The sequence below is a fragment of the Phyllostomus discolor genome, chromosome 3 (genome assembly GCF_004126475.2).
Source record: "Phyllostomus discolor isolate MPI-MPIP mPhyDis1 chromosome 3, mPhyDis1.pri.v3, whole genome shotgun sequence".
Lineage (NCBI taxonomy): Eukaryota > Metazoa > Chordata > Mammalia > Chiroptera > Phyllostomidae > Phyllostomus > Phyllostomus discolor.
Genome location: NC_040905.2, coordinates 99,458,819 through 99,479,771, shown reverse-complemented (window position 1 = coordinate 99,479,771; position 20,953 = coordinate 99,458,819). Strand labels below are relative to the sequence as shown.

Below are 20,953 nucleotides of genomic sequence, written 5' to 3'. Positions count from 1 at the left end.
AGACCTGTGGCACTTTGTCACCTGAATCAGCACTTTAGTTTTTGCAGCTTCCATTTGCTTTTATAAGATAAGGACAAATACAGGAACATGGTCCAACAGCTGTGTAAACACCGTGCTCAAAGATGGCAATACTGCCACTACCAACCATCGACTGGGAGGCCAACACCCCACCGTGCTTCAGCTGCCAAGGGAAACCTGGGTTCACTGTGGGGAAGGTGGTTCACTGTCAGTCAAGTGCTTGTATCGAAGTCTGTTTGAAAGTTAAATGCACAGAAGTGAAGGACAGCCTGTATTTACTCTAGTGGCAGCCCTAGCATGCCAGATTTTTTAAAAAGCTTCCAAATCAGTTAGCTGAGCAAGAAACTACCACTAACTCAGCAGCTTAAAACAATGTCTGTTATTGCTATTGTCCAGCTGAGTGGTTCTGCTGACCTGGACCAAGCTTAGCTGGTCTTAGATGGGCTTGTACAAGTGTTTCAGTCTGTTGACACGTCAGTTGTGGGAGAGAAAGGGATAGTGGGGCTGGTCTGGGATGGCCTCACTCACCTGCCTCACAGGTGACTGACTATCAGCTCTGGTGAAAGGGCTGGTTGGGTCACATGGTCTCTCATCCTCATGTGGTGGTGGCAGGCTTCCAAGAGATCAGGTGCAGGCAAGGGGTCTTGAGGCCAGGGCCAGGAACTTTGGTCTAGCACAAAATCTTTTGTGGTATTATATTGATTTATATTACCACATTTTGCCATGTAAACTGAGAAGGTTTTTGCACACACAACTGAGGGAAAAATAAGGGTGAGCATTATACATGGGTATACGATTACACACCATGGGTGTAAGAATCCCGTGTATAATGTGCACAAAAACATGGGTGCACATTATATATGGGAGTGCATTATACACAGCAAAATACAGTATATTGTGCTGTATCAGAATGTGTGCCACCACATTCTATTGACTAAATAGTCACATTCTAGTTTCAAGAGGTAGGCAAAAGGTCCCCTTCCCACCTCCCTTCTTGATGGGAGAGACTGTGAAGTCACTTTGCAAAGGGTGTGGGTATAGGGAGAGTTGGAGAACAGGGACTATTTTTGTAATCAGTCTACCATAGTGCTCAGACTGAGAGCTTCTCATGGAGAGGAACACCATGGGCATCAAGGAAAGAGATGAACACAATCTGGCAGCAGAGAGATGGTTAGGTGGACAAAATGGAAACAATCCTGCAGTGGAAAAAGAATGAGCAGCAAAGGGAGCAGAGGAAGAGGCCACAGACACAGACTAAATGACAATTCTATTCTGAAAATTCTTTCTGCACCGACTTGTACTGGGTGCTTAATACGAGTATATGTCAAGCACTTTGGAGGTATGAGCTTATTTAACCCCAAATTACTCCTATGAGAAACATTCTATTGAAAATCCCACTTACAGAGGAAGGACTTGAGATTCAGAGAACATTAGGTAACTTGCAAAGAGGGGTCCAGGTGAAAAGCAGGAAGCAAGTCTTGAAGACAGGTCTCAGCATTCAAGTGCTGTCCCTAACTGTGGGGCTGTTCTGTATCTAGGGTAACTTGTCTCTCTGTCCCTACTTCAGACCCACTCACCCCGCCTCACCCAGGCCTGGATCACTGCAGTATCTGATGATTTCCAGTTGGATTACTTCCAGCCAACCTTTTCTGCAGAGAGCCAGAGAGTAAATATTTTCAGTGTTGTGTCCCAATTGCTCAATTCCATCAACATACGGTGAGAACAACCAGAGATAGTATGTAACTGAATGGGCGTGGCTATATTCCCATAAAACCTTATATATAAAAAATAAATAAAGCAAAAGTAAATCATTTGCCAACTCCTGCTTAATCCAGTTCTCCACCATGCAGTCAGAATGAGCCAAACTCAAATGCTGACCCCGCCATTCTATGCCCATCCAGTATCTTCTGGCTCAGCCCAGGCTTGCAGCGGAGTTCACAGCCTTGCAAGCAACACATGGCCCCTGAACCACCGTCATCACCATCACCGGGAATCTTGTTACAAATGCAGTCCCCAGACCTGGAGAACATTATGCTGAGTGAAATCAGTCAATCAGAGAAAGACAAACACCATGTGATTTCACTCGTATGTGGAACCTAATGAACAAACTGAACAAGCGAGCAAAACAGAGACAGACTCGTAGATGGAGAACAGATGACAGCTATGGCGGGGGTGGTGGGTGGAGGTGAGGGAACAGAGGGAGTGAGTAAAAAGGAAAAAGGACTCATGGACATGGACAGCAGTGTGGTGATTGCTGGGGGACAGGGGGTATAAGGGGACTAAATGGGAATGGAAAAAATAAAGATTAAATTTTTTAAAAATGCAGTCTCAGGTCAAACCCAGATCTGCTGAATCAGAACTTGCATTCTCAACCAATGAACACGTAAATAAGTGAAACAACAAATCAATCTCTCTCAAATCAATCAATCACTCAATAAAAGGTTAATTAAAGAACTTGCATTCTAGCAAGACTTCCAGGTGATTTGTACACTCCAGTTTGAGAAGCTCTAGCTTCTAGCTGTCCTGGTGCCTTCTTACCTCTCCCACCTCATCCTCGGCCACTGAAACCTCCTCCCACCGTATCTTCAATCTCTAACCAAATTCAAATGCTCCTTTCACCTCTGTGCTTGATGCATTTTTCTCCAGCCCAAGTCCCTTCACTTCACTTGTTTGGATCTCGATGTAGATGTCACTTGTTCTAAGCAGCTCTACCTGAACTGACTGCATGAGGCGCTCCTCTTCCATGTTTCCATAGCCCTTCCCCCACCCACCACCCACCATCAAGACTGCTTCTTCGACTGCCTGTCTCTTGCAACAGTTTGTGAGCTCATGAGAGAGAGAGACCACATCTGTCTTGGTCATCACTGTGTGTCCTCAATGCCCAGGGACAGTAGCCAGTGAATAACTACTTGTTAAAAAACTAAAGGCAACACACCCCACCCCCCTTTCCCCTGGGCTCAAGTTCTACCAACTAGTGTTTAATCAGCCTGTGGGTGCAAGTTTCCCTAAACTTCCACCTGGCTCCAAGTCTTTGAAGAGTCCTATGTAGCCTCTGATATTCCAGTTCTCACTAAGCCTGCTAGTTTTTCATATTAGCAAATGTTTGCCATTTGGAGAGGGCCTGAGGGCCTAAGAGATTTCTGGGCAAAATTCTTGAACTATAAATTTGAGCTATAAATTAGCCACAGGCCAAGACTTGAATTGTATTTATGAGTGTGTGTGTATGTGTGTGTGTGTGTGTGTAGAGGGGTGGGTAGAAGAGCCACATGGGCAGAAGATTCTAGGCAAGGAAAAAAAGAAGACATGAAGGCAGGACCCGAGGCTGTGAGCCTACAGAGCTGTGAAATGGCATTTCTTTCCACCTGAGTACGGAGCCATTTCTGTACCAGCAATGATCCAGTGCTGCTGCATGGGAAAAGACTCCCCATACACCCAGGCGCTGAGATCAAGTGAGGCTTCCATAAGGAATCACAGGAAGATGAGACCCCGCCCAAAATCTGACATCCAGTCCACAGGTTTCTATAGGTACCTTTATTAACAAAGCAAAGTATAAAAGAACAAGGTCCCCAAATGACCCATATGATTAAAAGTGCAAATTTACTCCAACCTGAAATAGAAAACAAATGGCAGGCCTCAGTTGTTTGGGCCGTGGAAATACGCTGTGATTAAAATGCCTCTTAATCACACAACTGTAGCAGCGGAACCGTAACTGATGAACTCTTTGGTCTCTGTTATTGGAACAAAACATGCTGTGACTGCAGCTGACACACTGCGTCAAAATACCCAGTTTGGGGTCAAAACACACATTAAAAATCACAATAAAATATGAGGAATGTTTTAAAGTCAAATGACTAAATCAAGGCACATTCTTTTAAAAGTAAAAGGTGCTAAAATATTCCTGAATATCTGATAGTTCAAAAATCAGATTATATGTAATTTAGCTGCATGTTTTAGTCCGTTCTCTCTGTGTAGCTGATTGCATATAACGTCCCCTGCTCCCAGTTTATACTTGCTTTATCCCCACCATATCATGTGCTACGTAGGTATAAAAAAATAAACAGTAGGTCTAAGTAATAGACATGTGATTTTTAAAAAATTAACAAATGCCACATGATAATACTGAACTTCTTTCCCTCTTGAGGGACACTGGAAATATTAATGAGATTCACTTTTTCCACTACTGGGGAGGGAGGTAATAACCTTCCTCTGTTCATGGGTGGAATAAGTTAAGTCTTTGGCATCAAGGTCAAAAGTCACATTTTACAGAAAAAGTGACTTACTTTGTGAGGATAAAAGAGACAATTTGGAAGCAGTTAGGTTAATTCCTTCAGAATGCTAGGATGTTAGTTTTGGTGGGAGCCGCGGAGTCAGAAAGAGGTAGGCACATCTGATCCGAACAGTGTTCTTGGCCATGGACAGGGCAGCAAGCCCAAGAAGCTTGGCCCAACAGCCCAGCATTGTTTTTCTGGTGTTCAAGGCCACCACCTATCATTGCTAAGGCACAGGCAAGAACACCACTAAAAATAATAATCATTAATTTTAAAATAAAATGCAAATAAAAAAGAAACAAGTTATTCTGCAATCCTTCCTGATGACTCATCTTCAAACTCTGACACAGCCTAGGAGTTTAACCGACTCACTGGGAAGGAAATGCCAAGAACTGGCCCCTGGGGCTTTTGCTGGAGGGTCTGACTGCAAAGAACAGCTCCAGGACAGAGGGTCCTTCTGGGAATTATGAGTAAAGTGTTATCTGTGGCCGTGTTAATTTTTTTTGGTTTGTTTCTACAATAAAGCTTAGCTCTGAGAGATAAAAGAGACTCAACTATCACTCCCCAACTATGTATAACAGCATCATATCCACAACAATAAATATAACCTTATACATACTTGGGGGGTTAGCTCTGTAAGGCAAGGGTCGGAAACTGGGGCCTGCAGGTTCAACCAAACGTTTTGTTTGGCCCACATGGTGTTTTGGACATTTAAAAATTATTTTAACAATCAGAAAGTTTCATTTTTAAACAGTCCTGACTTCTAGCCCCTCTGTACCCTTTTCCCTGCCTGAAGCCAAGTAATAGCCCTTAATACAAGAAGCCCCCACTGCCCACCCACCCCTTCTCTACCTTGTTTCTGCAGGCTGCTGAGTTTGCGACCCCTGATTTAAAAAGAGCACATACCTAAAAATGTGTTTCCCAACCCAAACCTCCTTCCCACCCTCACATGATTTCCACCCCATCTCTCCTTCCTTTCACTTCCATCATGAGCCTTCCTTCCAGAGTCCTTCATATTTCTCTTGGTTCACTTGCATTCTTCCTTCTTTCACTTCAGTTTCATTTTGGGGAAAAAAAAATCCGCCTCCTACTCTGCCCACGAGCATTCTAGGATGGCTCCCAGGACTGGTCAGTGGGAGTTACTGAAGAGTGTCTCGTGGCAAAATGGCTGAGTCATTCTCCCCAAACATTTTCTCTGGGCACTGGCTGTGGACAATCAATCTTTAAAAAAAAAAAAAAAAAGGAATTCTGAGCCTTCCTGTATAAGAATATTTGCAAATATGAATCTCCAGTACCAGGTATACACCAAAAATGTGTACTTTTCTGATCAAGGTCATGATGGAGCCCTAATAAAATACAGAACTGAGCTTAATTTAAGTGCCTTGGGCAACCATCACACCTGGCTAATATGCCATATTATTTCACTTGTACACAGTACATGTTTGGGATTACTAAACATTGATCAAAATTGATCGAAAACTCCAAGTTTTGGTCACCATGTACAGAGAACAATTGCTCAGCATGGCATTTAAATAAAACATTAATATTTTAAAAATTCACAAATACAATGCCCCATTAATTTAAAAAAATAATAAAATTTTAAAACCTTGAGGATGGATGAGGCTTTGGGTAATTAACCTGAAGGAAAACAACAAAAACCTATAAGAACAGTATGTTATCAGATTTAAAGTTCAAAGTACTATTAAGATAAAAAAGAAACCTATCATCTAGAAATATTAGGAAAATTCAACTTTTAAAGCTTTATAATCCTTCCAAGAGCCTCGCTGTCCCCGGTTCCAGTAGCCTTAATGACCACAGGGGACATTGTGGCTGACTAGGAAACAATATAGGGCCTAATTCCTGTTGGCATTTACTTTAAAAAGTAATTTTTTAAAACACTGTGCAGTTTATATCTTCGCAGGAAGTTGGTATACTGATCCCTTTGCTAAATGCAGTACCTTATAACCTAACACTGACCTCAAAAGCTAGAAGTAATATTTGTGGTATCCAGGGGAATGCTCCCCAAAACAACCTCAAAGAGAAAGCACATGTGCAACTCTTGCAGTCCAAGGTTGCGAAGTATGTAGGAAGTCTCTGCAGTCCTGCTGAGGATTTCCTGTACACTATTTATTCACAATGACTTCCTGCAATGGCTGGGTAGGTCCCCTAAAGAAAGTTTAAAGAGTTCCCTTAAAATAACTCAGAAGTTAAACAACAGCCCTATTCAGGTGACCACTTCTGTCCTCCAAGTTTTATCTTTAAGAGTCTAAGGCAGCACATGTCTGTTTAAAAAAAAAAAAAAGTCCAACACAGGGACTGGCTGCAGCTCCTCTTAGGTGAGTATATGATGGACCATTCTAAACTGGGAATTGTGGGCTGTTAGAAATTTGGGAGGACAGGGAGGGATTTCATAATGGGCTCCTCCTGGCTGCAAAATACACCCAACCTGGTGATATTTCTGTGCAAAGACAAAAAGGAGCTGCCTGCTGACGAGGTCTGTCTCCCTCCATCCCCACCCATCTCCTCTTGCTCTCCTCTGCTGTATTTCTCCTTGGCTGACTGATCAGGGAGACACTGGTCTTCGAGTACAGAGCCCAAGATACTGAACTACGTGCACATAAATGAAATGCTTTGCAAGACCTGTGCTGAACCCACCATGCCTCCAAGTTGCCTCTGGACCATTTAAAGGTGGCTTGGGCAATGGGAGAAAAACTTTCAACCACTAACCATTATTGAGCATTGAGAGTTCTAACCACATCCTAGGCACTGCAGTGGATATTTCCTCTTCATTATTTCATTAAACTCAGAAAGAGGTCTCATGCAAAGGAATTTGCTTAAAAGCTTTAAAACAAACAAGGTTTCTATCTCTAGCCAGCAGCAAGTCCCAGTGAGACACCTTGACAGGCAAAAACTAAAATACATCTTTCTCGAGACCCAACATGTTTTCCGCCCTCACCACTGTTGTCTTAAATAAATATGCACTTTGATGCTGCTTTGCACTGTGCCTGGCTCCCAGCATGCACTCCATGAATGGGTGTTGACTGGTACACATTCTGGCATGTGTCTGGTGGGAAGTAAAACAAGCCTGCTTCTCACAACTGCACATTTCTTAATGGTAAATATGGCTGGTCTCCCTTTCAGATGCAACACTTGGCACTGACAATTACCAACAAATGATCAAAATAAAGTGCTATTTGCTCTGGAAGTTTCTCTGACCAACTCTTGACTGCCTCGCAACCTGTGAGACTCACTTCTTCACAGTCCCATCGAACACTGGTGATTGTACCATTTAAAAAACACATTAATATTAATTTGAAGAGCGGAGACAATGCTCCTCAGACCAGGAGCCCCTTAGAATAGAATTTCAATTCCAGTTGTAGATACTCATTTTAGAAAAAGATGATCAGGAACCCAGGATCTAGCAAGTAGTTATGCCAAAAAACATTAACTTCTTTAAATGTAAGGGCCAGAGAGATCTGCAGCTCAAAAACCAGCAGAGGGAACTTTCTCTGCTGCTAGTTGCTTGCTTCCTTAACTGGACTTCCCTAAAATCCACGGATCCTTCTACACTGTCAGTCAGTCATTCCACACAAACCGGCCTTCCGATGACTCTCAGCTGCTGCTGTTGGATGTTTCCCCAAAGCCTGACCATGGCACCCTGGTGGATGTGAAAAGATGCCATAACTATTCGGGACTGTGAACCCAAGGATGGCATTTATGCCACCAAATGTCATCCTCTGAATTTTCCAACACTTTCTGCAGCTCATCTTCCTGGAGTTGAACTGGCTTCATTGCCATCCCCACCCCTAGCTGGTAGGAGAGGCTTTAGGAGCATTAGGCCTGGTAGGGGCACTGTCAGGGTTTACGGTTCATCTTTAGGGAATCCCTGGGTGTGCTGACTCCGGGGTGGGAAGCACCTGGCAAGGTAGCGGGGACCCCCATAGGCCCGGAGAAGCTGGGGCAGCCTTCGCCATGTGGACAGCAACCTTGAGGCTGCGAGGTCCCGGGAGTGATTATCGAAAGCAGCCAGGAGGTCAACTGGAGCAGCTTCACGCAGTACTTTGGGCAGTGGGCCCACTTCGGCGGCCGCCCCACCAGGGCCCAGGACGCAGTGGAAGAGTGTTTGGCGTCGCAGCAGGCAGTCCCTAAGAAACCGCACCAACTGTTCCAAGCGCTTGCCCAGGTGCGCCTCATCCCAGCCTTGCTCCGGAGCCCTCTCACGCAGCAGCACTGCAAGCAGCACCGTCTTGAGCACGTATGAGGACAGGATGCGTCCCCACTGGGTGGCGGCCGCCGGGTCCAGCCCGTGGGCGCCCAGGTCTCGCAGGGCTTTAAGCAACTGCAGGCACTTGAGGTAGCAGGCACCTGAAGGGGCCCGTTCCTGCAGCCAACCCAGCAGCTTCTGCTCCTGCCGCGCTGTGTTTACGCCCCACAGTGCATCCGCGCGCAGGCCTCCCGGGAGCTCTGGTAAGGGCCCAGAGGGCGAGGACGGCGGTGGCGGAGCCACGAGGAAGACACCCTCGCCCAAATGGACAGCGGGAATGAGACGCACGGCCATGGAAAGACGGCAGCAGCCATAATCGGTGCGGCAGGGCAGGATGTGCAGGGTGGGAGGCTGCTCCAAGCCGCCCGGGGTTAGGCTCACCCGACAGCGCTCCTCCAGGCTGTAGCGCACGGTGGCTAGGGAGCGCTGCAGATGTGACTGGAACCAACGCAGCACCAGGGTGGAAGAGAGGTGGCGCCGCCCGCGCACGTCCACGCAGAAGCCGTCGGCGAAGGGTTTGCAGTCCCGGAGCCAGTGGCTCCCGGAGGCCCCCGGCGGCGCCTTAAGTGCGCACACGAAGCAGCCATGAAAGGCTGGGGCCAAAGCAGGCTCGGTGCCCAGGCTCCGAGGCTCCAGCGCCACCAGCGGCGGGAGGCGCAAAGGCACCAACACGTCGAAGGCGTCCGGCCGGCGTATTTTATGCTGCTCATAGGCACTGCCCACCTGGATGAAGTCTCCACGAAAGGCCAAGGCCAGTGTGCCCCCGGGAATGGGGCCCGGGGATGCCCGGGCGCGGCCAGCTCGCACCAGTTCGCCCACGATCCGGCTCACGTGTGCCTTACTGTGGCCCAGCACGTGCGGGGACAGGCGCACATCGTGCTCATAGTAACTCTCCAGCAAGATGCCGAGGCTCGGCTCTTGGAAATGTCTTGAAGAGAAGGCGGAGTGGCCCCCCAGGCGGGGAGACGCGGGCAGGAAGCGCTGCCGGACAGCGTGGCGACAGCGTAGGAGGATGTAGCCGAGGAGGAGCAGGACAGACACCTTAAGAAGAGGGAAGCCTCCGTCCGCATCCTCTGCGCCGTCCGGGGCCTCGGCGCGGGCGCCCCCACTCCCTCGTAGGACATGGTAGAGGCACACGATGGCAATGAACAGGCCGGTCACCAGGGGCCAGAAGACACGCAGGTTGAGGGTGTAGTGCACCGACATGCCGGGCGCCTGGGCAGCCCAGGGCGCAAGCCCCGGCGGCGCCCCCGGCCCAGCATACGCGCAGCGCCCCAGCCGCCCCGCTGTCCGGGTCTCCTTTGCCTCCGCGGCGGCTCCCCCCTTGCAGGAATGGGGGAAGCCGCCCTCTAGCTCAGCCTCCTCTCCCAGCTCAAGTTCTCTTTCCAGCTACGGCCCGCCCTGGACTCCCAGGCTCCGGGCCGCGCCCTGCGCCGGTTGCGCGATGCGTCCTGCCCGGTGGCCCTCCCCACCCGGCGCTCCGGCGCGGTGTGCACGGCCAGCTTCTGGCCCGCCCGGCTCACCTCCTACCCTGGGCGGCCCTCCTGACGCCGGGCCCCCAGCCGCTCCCCTTCGCTGTAGTTCCCGTTACTTGGGCTCCGGGAGTTTCCTCTTCCGAGGGGAGGTGAGGCCGCGCCAGCTGGCGGGGAGGAAATGCCTAAGTCTGGAGCGTGCTCCGAGCCGGCGGGACCCCGCCCTCTCCCTAGGCCTCCTCCTTAAAGCGACGCGGGACGGCGGGAGGGACTTCTGGAGGCGTTAGGAGCTGGTCTCTTGCGGGCCACCCCCATTCTCCCTCCCTTAAGGCACAACTGGAAAGGCCCTGATTCCGGGGCGGTGGCTTATCCAGGGAGCTTCTGGAGTTGTGCTCACAAGAAGTTAGTTACACTGGAAAGTTAAAAGGAGGAGAAAAGAGCTCACGACGAGACTGTGTGTTCCTCCCCCACCCCCAGCAAGTCCTGGTGGTATGGTATTGGTGGTGTGTCAGGCCCCCAACGAAAGAGGCCCTGCCAGAATACCACTGTCCTTTATACAAACCAATATTTATTGAACACCTACTATGTGCCAAGTAGGAGGCTAGGTGCTGTGGAAATAGCAGTTGACAAAACAGACAAGTTTTCTGACTGTAAAGTTTGCAGCTTTAAAAAAAAGGGGGTGGGGGCAGGAGGGAATCAAAAGAGGAGGGATCCCATAGCAGAAAATGCTCTGAATGAAATAAATCTGTATGAGGGAGTGAGAAATTGGGGTTGCCGCATGAAAGCTGGGGACTCTGTGAGGCGACATTTGCTCTGAGATCTGAATGAGGAAGAGCCAGCCTTGAGAAGAACAGCAACAGCCTTTACTGTGTGTCAGTACTGGGCTAATCAACGTTGCACATGTACACTCTTCATGTTAATCCTATGACGTGCGTGGGCACTACCTCATTTTTCAGGTGAGGATCCAGGGCACAGGCAGGTTCAGCTGCTTGCCCAAGGTCACCCAGTTTAGCAGAGCCGTGCCTTAAACACAGGCACAGCTCCGCGGCTCCGGAGAAAGCAAGAGTCAGGACTCAGGGAGGGGACCAGAAATTCCCCTTCCTCAACTCCTGGGAATTTGTCTGTGTCCTTTTTCAGGACCTACATTGGGACCTCAGTCCAGGGAAGCTTTGTCTTGTTGCATAACTAGGGAGTACTCCTTGAAATAATCTGGATTTAAATAATTATCTTTGTGTATTTACACTCATTGCACACTTTGCTCCCACCATCAATTAGAAAGCAAGGGTGAAAGCCAAAAAAAAAGTTCAGAACCCACCTGCCACCTGGAAACCAGGGCTGAGGATGATTTCTGGGTTAAGCACTGAGATTACTCCCAGGAAGTCCTTGGCTGAGCCTCTTAGAGCTAAGTAAACCTCCTTTTAGATCGCATCTCCACTGCTATTAGCTATGAGACAGTAGTCTCTATCAGTCAGGAGTCTTTGGGTTCTAAGTGACGGAAGGACAGCTCAAAAAGAATTGATTGTATTGTGTTAACAGACATCTAGGGGATCCTACTTCAGTAACGCTGCATCTAGTTACTCTTCATAGGCTTCCTAGCTCTGCTTTCTTCTAGGTTGGCTGTGCCCTCTGCCAAGTCCTCTCTATATGTTCCTGGCTGCTTTAGCCTCATGTTATCCTGCATGTGGAGGAAAAGAAAGCCTGGCTTGCCTGAAAGTCACAGCAGATGCCATCCCTAGAGATAACCTTGGGTCATGAGCTGAAAGTGATCAAGTTGGAGGATGCACTGTTAGCCTGGCCTATGGTAATGCAATGGACTGAACTGTGTCCCCTCAAAATTCAGAGGTTGAAGTCCTAACCCCCCGTGTAGCCATATTTGGAAGTAGGAGGTAGTTAAGGTAAATTGAGATCATAAAAATGAGCCCTAATCCAACAGAACTGGTATCCTTCCAAGAGTTAGAGATCGCTCCTTGTGCACACTCCCAAGGAAAGGCCTTGTGAGGACACGCGGAGAAGGTGACAGCCAGGAGGAGAGCCTTCACCAGAACCCTGACTTTACTGGAACTAGATTTTGGACTTCCAGCCTCCAGAACTGTGAGAAAATAAGTTTCTATTTTTCATACCACCCAGTCCGTGGTATTTGTTGTATATGCAGCCCCAGCTGACTAAGACAGTTGGACACCCAACCCTGGAACCAGGAGGTGAGGTGAGCCGGGTCCAAACCACAGGGACTGAGGGTGGGGTGTCCCCCAAGGGAAGGGCGTTGTGCTGGAGAAGGCACAGCAGATGTTTCAACCTGGGAAAGCCACAGGTGGCCGCCATGTTTGGACTAATCCCTTAATCTCACTTCGCTTTAATCTTCCCATCTATCAAATGGGGGTAATACTAACAGAGTGACTTATTTTTTTCCCTAGTAGATATGGCGGCATGCTATCATCACCGTACAAAAAGGGCAATGCTCGATCAGAGGTCGGCAAACATGTTGTGTAAATATTTTAGGCTTGTGGGCCATACGGTCTCTGCTGCAGCTGCTGGGGTTGGCAGTTGTAGCTCCGAAGCAGCCATATTCATTTTCTGGGGCTGCTGTAACAAGGCACCACAAACTGGGTGGCTTAGACCAGGAATTTATTCTCTCACAGTTCTTGATGGCAAGACAGCTGTACTTCCTCTGAAGCCTTTAGGGGAGAATCCTACCTTGCCTTGCCCAGCTTCTGGTGACTCCAGGTGTCCCTTGGCTTGTGGCTGCATCAGATTAACCTCTGCCTCCAGCTTCACATGGCCTTCTTCTCTGTGTCTCTCTCCTTCTCTTTTTCTTAGAAGGATACCCGTCATTGGATTTGGGGCCCACCAGGGTAATACCAGGGATCTCACCTAGAGACCCTTAAGTTAATCAAGTCTGTAAAGACCCCTTTTCCAACTAAGATCACCTTAACAGGTTCCAAGGGTTAGGGTGTAAACATAGCTTTTGGAGGGTATATTGGGAAAAGCTCAGTTGTCCTTCTTGTGTCACCTTTACGACTCACACAGAACACTTCACATCTGACCCTTTGGTCACCAAATGTGTTTCCATACCCCCACAACAAGCAATTCTCTGTGACACCAGCTCGGTGTCCTATAATTTAATTCTATTTTGACATTATCCACAAGACGGCTCCCACCCCACTGGATGTCTCCAAGCTGTAGGCCTCCAGGCGACCCACAACTTCTGTCTGACTTGGCTACGAATCAGAGGCTTCCACACCCCTCTTCTCAGGTTCGATTAATTTTCTAGAGTGGCTCACAGGACTCAGGAAAACACTGAACAATTACCAGTATGTTAGAGAACATGAGGAAGGACACAGGTCAACAGGCAGTTGAAGAGACACAGAGGGCAAGGTCTGGGAAGGCCCCGAGCACAGGAGCTTCTATCTCCGTGGAGTTGGGGTGCATCACCCTTTCAGTGTATGGTTGTGTTCACCAACCTGGAAGCTCCCTGAACCCCCTACTACCAGGACTTTGTGCAGGCTTGCTCACACAGGCACGATCACTTACTACTCCGTTCCTCTCTGGAGAAGTGTGGGGAGGTAGAGCTGGAAATCCCAAGCTTCTAACCATTGCTTGGTCTTTCTGGTGACCAGCTGCTACTCAGGAGCCCACCCAGACTCACCTCCTTGAAACAAGAGATGCTCCTAGTTCTCTTATCATTTAGGAAATTACAAAGGTGTTAGGACCTCTGGGCCAGGAGCTGGGAGTAGACACCGATCTATACAGTTTTTATTACCTCACACAGACCACTGTTCACCCCGCTGCACTGTGTAAACAACGTGTCACCATTACTGTTTTACCTGCTCGTGATTGGTTTCCTTAGCTCACTTCCTCTGAACAGTTCAAGGTACAGGCCTTGTAACTTTGCACTTGGAAAACCTGTATGTGTCAGAGCAAATACAAATGCACTTACTCATTAGTTTACTACGCCCTTCTGTGGGTGCTTACTGTGTGCAGAGGGGAACCTGTAGGAAAACAGCGTGCTCCAAGCTGACAGATTAAATCGCTGCACAATGTGATGTGTTCAGAAAACTGCCACTGGTTTGTAGACTAAAAAAATATCCTCACCTGAGGATATGTTTACAGATTTTAGAGAGAGGGGAGGGAGGAAGGGAGGGAGAAAGGGGGAAACAGAAACATTGATGTGAGAGAGAACCTACCTGGGATCAAACCTACAACCCAGGTATGTGCCCTGACCAGAAATTGAACCCACAACATTTTTGGTGTACAGAATAATGTTCTAACCAACTGAGCCACCCAGCCAGGGTGTTCTGTACACTTTTGAAAGTTATTTCATTAAAAATTTCCTTTAATGTTTAATACCTGACAAAGGCCACTCCTGTTTTTAACAGCTTAGCAAATATGTACACCCAGCCCTCCCAACATTTCTGATATCCCAGAGGCGTGTCCCTCGGAGGAAGAATGGCAGCACAACGCTGATGAGAGGAGAAGGGAAAGAGGAGGTGGCTCGTTTCCCATGGAGAAATTTCCTGGGGAAAGCTCACAGGAGGAGACATATGCCCAGGCTTTGAAGGACAGGAAAAGACAGTGGTACATCATACATAACATGTGCCTCCTGGACTCGGCCCTTCCCAGGCAGTATCACCTGAAATGTTCAGAGCAAGCCCAGTGAGGTAGGTGCTGTTATCAATGCCGTTTCAAATAGGGGAAAGGTGAGGCTGAGAGAGGGTGGGTAACTTACTCAAAGTCACTTAGCTGGCAAGGCTACTTGAGAGCTGGGCCCTTATTCCTGGTGCTTCTCTCCCTTTCACACTGTAAAGGGTTTTATTGCACAGAAAAGAGAGCATTCTGGGAAAGCAGGTTTGTTTATGTTTGTGTGTGTCTCTCTAACCAGCTGACGAGGTTCTTGGAAGCAGTGACTTTACCATAGTCACCTTGGTATCAGAAGCATCGAACACCTTGCCTGGAACTTTCTAGGGGCTTGTTGAATGAATACTATTTTTACCAGCAGAAATTCAGGGAGGCCATTCCAGGTAATGGCAACAAAATACACAAGGGCACAGGTGTCCAGGAACATGTGACAGTTTGGGGGAAAGGTCCAATTATTGTGGAAGTCTGGAGCTTGTGAGTGGATGCTGTGGCATTCCCTGGCCATCCATTCTAGCCTTCTTCCAGCAAGCCTTTTTCTGCAGCTGGCGCTAGAAAACAAAACACATTCCCACATTCCCTAGCACAGGGACAGGAGCTGCCCAAGACACCTGCTTTGCTGGTGCAGCTGGCAGCAGAGGTGGGTGGTTTTGAGACCCACAGCTGGGCCCTGATTCCACAGGCAGTTCCCTGGTGAGGCAGAGGCAACAGCTACCTTGGTGGCCCAGTCTGCTGTGTTACTAAGGAATCCTCTCTGGAAGTTCCAGAGTCCTTTCCCACAGCTTTTCAAACTGTCTGTAATAAATGATCTGCTGCTGTTTCTCAAAAATTTCCGGTTGGTTCCGCTATGCATGACATCACACAGCACATGTCTCATACTACTCAGAACACCCACATGGGTGTATCCTCAATTCAGACAGACGAGCCCATCAATCACGCTTTTGTGGATGTCCCAAAAATGTTAAGTTGATGTAGACATCTCTAAGCACTTACTCGAAAGTGACTGGAACAGGGCAGCCAGTAGCCAGAGGGCCTGACACATGACTTTGCTGACAATGCCACCCAATACTGGATGGTGACCAAGTGACCCAAACCCATCTAAGCAAGAGTGAGGGCAGAGGGGAAGTGAAGCAGGAAGGAGGGAGGGTGCACACACTGCGGTGCTTGCTGTATGAGGCCAGCCACAGCTGTGCGGCAGGCAGAGCTGGCTCCCCAGTCTGAATGGGGCACAGAAACCACAAGGAAGCAGAACTCAGAATTCAGCCAAAGGCACAGAATAGACAAAGGCTTTGAGAAAAGAAAAACCATAGCAGGTCAGGGGAGGGTAGGAAGAAGCAAGAACAAGCCACTAGTCCAAGAACGGCGGGTAACAGAGTTGATGTTGGGGCGCCAGGGCTGCTGTGTGCCTGAACGACAGCCGAGATCTCCTTCTCTTTTGAGTGAGCAGCAGCTGCCTCAGTTCCCAGTGGACCCTTATCACAATCCCTGCGAAACTCAGGGCTGGCTGTGGCATGAGATGGGGGCATTTTAGCCTGGTCCCCTAGAAAACTGAACCTAAGGGATGTGCATACGTATGTGTTCTGGAGGATGCAGAGCCAGTACAGCCAGAGTGGGGACAGAGGGGAAGTGAAGCAGGGAAGGAAGGAGGATGCACTCAACTGTGGTGCGTTCCTGAGCTGGCCACAGCCCTGCGGCAAACACGACTGGCCCCCTAGTCACCAACATCTCCAAAGATGCTGAACAGAGGAGCCTCTTTATCAGCCATAGAGAAAAAGGGCAGCCAGTGTAATGGGTGATTCCTTCCCATCTCCTGTCCCTCATCTGTCAAGGTATGCGCACTGAATATCAAATATCTATACTTCCTGGCTGGGTCTCCAGGATGATGGAAAAGCCAGTCTCTGCAGGCCTAGTCTGTGCTCAGGCAGGCAGTCTCCATGGGTGGAGACCCATGTAAAGAAAGTCCTTGGTCGGTGGCAGTGATGGCAGCTGTCTCTTTCCTGTTGTGAAAATGGAGTGAGCTGTCCCTAGGTCTGCTTTGGGCAAGAAGCAAGGCAAGTAGGAAAGGCCAGATGGTTTGGGGTGGCCCATACACTGGGTCTGTACAGAATGCTCCTTTGAGGGGTGGGGGTGGCTGCTAAATTGATTCTGTAAGATGAATGGATCATTGTCAGACAAAGGGGATAGAGAAGGGCAAACATGTAGAAGTCCCTTCATGTATGGAATCCTGGACAAATAAAAGAGCATGGTTTATATTTCAGTAGGTCTTAAGTTTGAGTCTGAAGGGAGATATGTTGAGAGGTGAGACTGGAAATCTGGTCACAACTTGTATACCATGCTGTTTGGTTGGAAGGCTCTTTGTTACTAGTAACACAAGATCCCACAAAATGGAAGTCTGAAGGTACAGTGGCTCCAGGCCTGCTTAATGCAATGGCTCACCACATCATAGGGTTCCTTCCGTCTTTCTGCTCTACCATCTGTAGACTAGCTCTCCTCCTGGTTACAGAGTGGTTGCCATGGTTCCAAGCATCACATCTAAACACACAAACATCCAACAGAAGATGAACCCAGCACCATGCTGGTACTTTAGAGAGGTGGCTGTCCCCTATGGATCTCTATTTTAGAGCAAGAAAATGTTTCACAGAAATTCTCCAGCAAAACTTTCTGCGTGGTTCATAGCCAACTGGTAATTTAGTAAGTAAAGTGGTTCTGAGTTCTGTGAGCTGCTCTAGCAAATTAGTTGAATCCAAGGGGAAGGTAGAGGGGGGTGGTCATTGCCTGTCAGAAGCATGGACTTGTAACTGGCATCTGAAGTGGTATCAGGGTACAGTCTTGGGGGATTGAGCCCTTAGTCTGTGGGATCTGACACTATCTCTAGGTACATAGTGTCAAAATTGAGTTGAAATGTAGGGCACCCAGCTGGTGTCTAAGAATTGCTTGGTGGCATGGGAAATTGCCCTTCCATACATTGGAACTGGTCCCAGAAATGTACATGGCCACATGTAGTGCAAAGGAGGCTAAGGAATGTAGTTATTTTCCTACAGCATGTATCCTCCTAATAATGTGTTTCATTACTATGGGAAAAAAAAGAGAATAAATACCAGGGGACAATTGTCAGCCTTTGCCATAGTAGGCAACCAACAGTATCTACTCCATGGGCTGCATTGGATCAGTTCTATCCTAATTGTGATTCATTATTTGTATGGTTACTAATTAAATGTGTGTTGTATTTTTAAAGATACTGTAAGCTTTTCTTATGAACAGAAACCATATCTGTCCTGTACACTTAATTGCTAAATGCTGAATGATGGATTGAATGAATGAAAGAATGAATAAATGATTCTTATTTCAGAAGTCCAGCAAAGTAGCCCTGTGTTGATAAAGCACTTTTCACTGGAGAATGTTCTTCCCTGGTCTGCATTTCCAAAGCCACCGTTTATTTGAGAGTCATGAATAATGAAACCAACATCTGTCAAAGGGAAGCTTTGGTCTGGCAGAGATGAAGAGCCAAGAGAGAGCTAATGAGTCTGTAATGCAGTTTCTGTGCAATAAGATGGCACGACATCAAATTCAAGGCCATGGGATTTACACTATAAATCCAAGACAATTACAGAGTAGGACTCCCACTCCCCATCTGCTCCAGTCCTTCTAGTTTGAGTCATTTTATGGACCTAGACTTCCCACTGGCATTGTCTGGTGATGTCATGATGAGAATTTTGACAGTCATTTGATTTCTGGTTAGAGGGCCAATGGGGGCAAAAGAGACTCGGCACTGAGTGGAACATAAAATCACTGAGCTCAGAAAGCCACTGTCGGCAAAGCTAATGAGTCAGATATGAGGTCTTTTCTTCCCTGCCTCCTCCTATGAGCATGGAGAGAAGAGTCGGCATGTCCTGAGTGCTTACTGTTCTCCAGGCAGTGTCCTAATTAAATACTTCACATGGTTTTCACACATTCAGCCTCACTACACAGAACAACTTTATGAGGTGGGTCGTATTTTTATCTGTATTTTGTAGATGGGGAAACTGAGGCATGGGCAGGATACATACTTTGCACCAGGTCAAATAGCCAGTAAGTTGCCGAGCTGAGATTCGAACCCATGCCTCCCATGCTGATACCTTTAACAACCCCACACGATGCTTTGAGTCAGTTGTTTCCAAATAGGCATCAGATAATGTTTTCTAGGGCCTGGGGGAAAAGATCAAAGTAAGACATGTGAAGGGAATTTTTCATAAAGCCCAGTTTATAGTGGAGTTGCCTTTTACAGGGTAGGGACATTTCAAAGTCAGTATGTAGCAAAATAAAATTGTATTTAGTTCAAATTGCCCATGACAGATTGGCATAGGAGTGTAGATTACACATCTGTCAAAACATTGAATGGTCCACTTCTTACATATTTCACTGTATCTAAATTTTATCTCAAAGAAAATCATAAACACATATTGGATTCTAGTGAGTAGAATGCAAGTTGAAGTGTTTAGGGGTGAAGTGAACTGGCCTCAGCAACTGCCTTTGAAACATATCAGAAAATCAGAGGGATTGACGGGTGGAGAGAGGGACGGATAAGTGGATAGACACATTATACATCCAGTGTGAAGTTTAATGTTAATGGTAGAACCTCAGTGGTTGATATATGGGTGTTTTCTATACAACTCTTTCGATTTCTGTTTGCTTGAAAAATTTTAATATAATGTTGAGAGAAAAAAATACATTTGAGAATCTGTTAAGACGATGCTAGTTTGGAAACTGGTATTTTGTCTGTCATTGGCCATCAGTCAGATTTTTCTTCAGCACTAAAATCAAAGTTTCATCAGTTGAGCACTCGATGAAGGAACTGGTTTGAGCTTATGGGCCAAGTTATATGAAGAATACATGTCTTTAAGCACTCAGCATGGTGAGGGAACCTTTGAAAGACATGGACAATGGGAGACGAAATCAGCTCTTTAAGAACAGGCCTTTAAGTAAAGCAGTATTGTCCACACGATTTAAAGTGCTCTCTCCCACACCCCAAAGTATTTTTGTATATGTAGCCAGATCCCAACAATGTAAATTTGCATATGATTTGGTTCTAATAGTCATTTAAAAAATCCTTTAAGGCTATATGCCCTTCTACTCTGTTGAATGTTAAAATCACCATTTTCTTCTCCGGAGAAACTGACAGTAAAGATAATCATGGGAAGCTGGTTCCTCTCCTTCAGTACTATCTTAGTAACAGGAGAAGTCAGCGATCCTAGGTCGGTCTCCCAAATCCTTCATTTGCCACTCACAGGTGGGCAGGGTTTTGCCTGCCTGCTTTGGGCCCCGTTACCTCCCCAATGCCTGGTACAAGTGTCATCCATAAATAAATATTTCCTGAACTCATTTTACTGGCCTGTGAAATCTAAAGGGTTGAGGAGGGGGAAAAGACCTGCACCTGGGTGCAAGCAGTCATTGCTAAACCCACAGACTGACAGAGAGATGGGCCTGCGCTAGGGCCCAGCCCACACAGCCGTCCTGAGATCACTGTGTAAGGAGCAGCCATCAAGGCGTTCCAACTGGCAAGAACAGACCCACTGCCCGGCCAGGACCCCCGCAGCGTAACTCATCCTCCACAGGTTTCACTTGGGACAATTTACCCCCCGGGAGGGGAAGTACTGCTCTTGCATGTGCCTCAAAAGCCAAGACAATTTGTGTTTGGACACCAAAAAGGATCACTTGGGATTTGCATCTCTCTGAGAGGGAGCACTGCAGAAAGGAACCCCAAGACCCCCGCTGGGGAGCATATTTCCTGGTATTCTGGGTGGGCACAGTGGGAAATTCCACCACGTACCCATGAGACCTGGCTTCTGGGCACCTGGGTGCATCTACAAACTCGTGACTGCTCACGTTCCTGAGCCGCTGCTGTGTGTCAAGCACTGTGCTTCCCATTCGTGTTATCACTAATGCTCATAGCCAACTTTTATATAACAGGTGGGTATTAATACCATCTCCTACTTTACAGATGAGAAAACTAAAATTCAGAGGGATTACAAAACATGTGCAAGGCCATCCAGCCAAGAGCAGATAAAATCAGTAATTAAACTCAGTTCCATTCGATCCCCGCCCCAGTGCCCCTGCCATTACACTGTGATGGCTCTTTGAATGAAATGTCAAAGAGGCAGTGCTGTCCTTAAGACTATGCTGCAAGTGAGAGCTAGAACGGAGACCATTAATGCAAGCTCCCGTAGATACCAGCATGGGTTAGAATGATCTAGTAGGTGTCTTTTGTGTCTGCTGCCTTGGCATCCCTCTGCTAATAGCACCTTGGTTTTTCTTGGGAACTTCCC

At 47.5% G+C, this 20,953-nt stretch overlaps 1 protein-coding gene across 1 annotated transcript; it reads right to left on the bottom strand.

The window, feature by feature from the left end:
- Positions 1 to 3,534: 3,534 nt before the first annotated feature.
- On the bottom strand, positions 3,535 to 10,328 carry ITPRIPL2 (ITPRIP like 2). Its single transcript, XM_036020879.1, has one exon. The coding sequence runs from the start codon at positions 9,754 to 9,756 to the stop codon at positions 8,149 to 8,151; it is 1,608 nt and encodes a 535-aa protein (XP_035876772.1). The 5' UTR covers positions 9,757 to 10,328; the 3' UTR covers positions 3,535 to 8,148.
- Between the last annotated feature and the right edge of the window lie 10,625 nt (positions 10,329 to 20,953).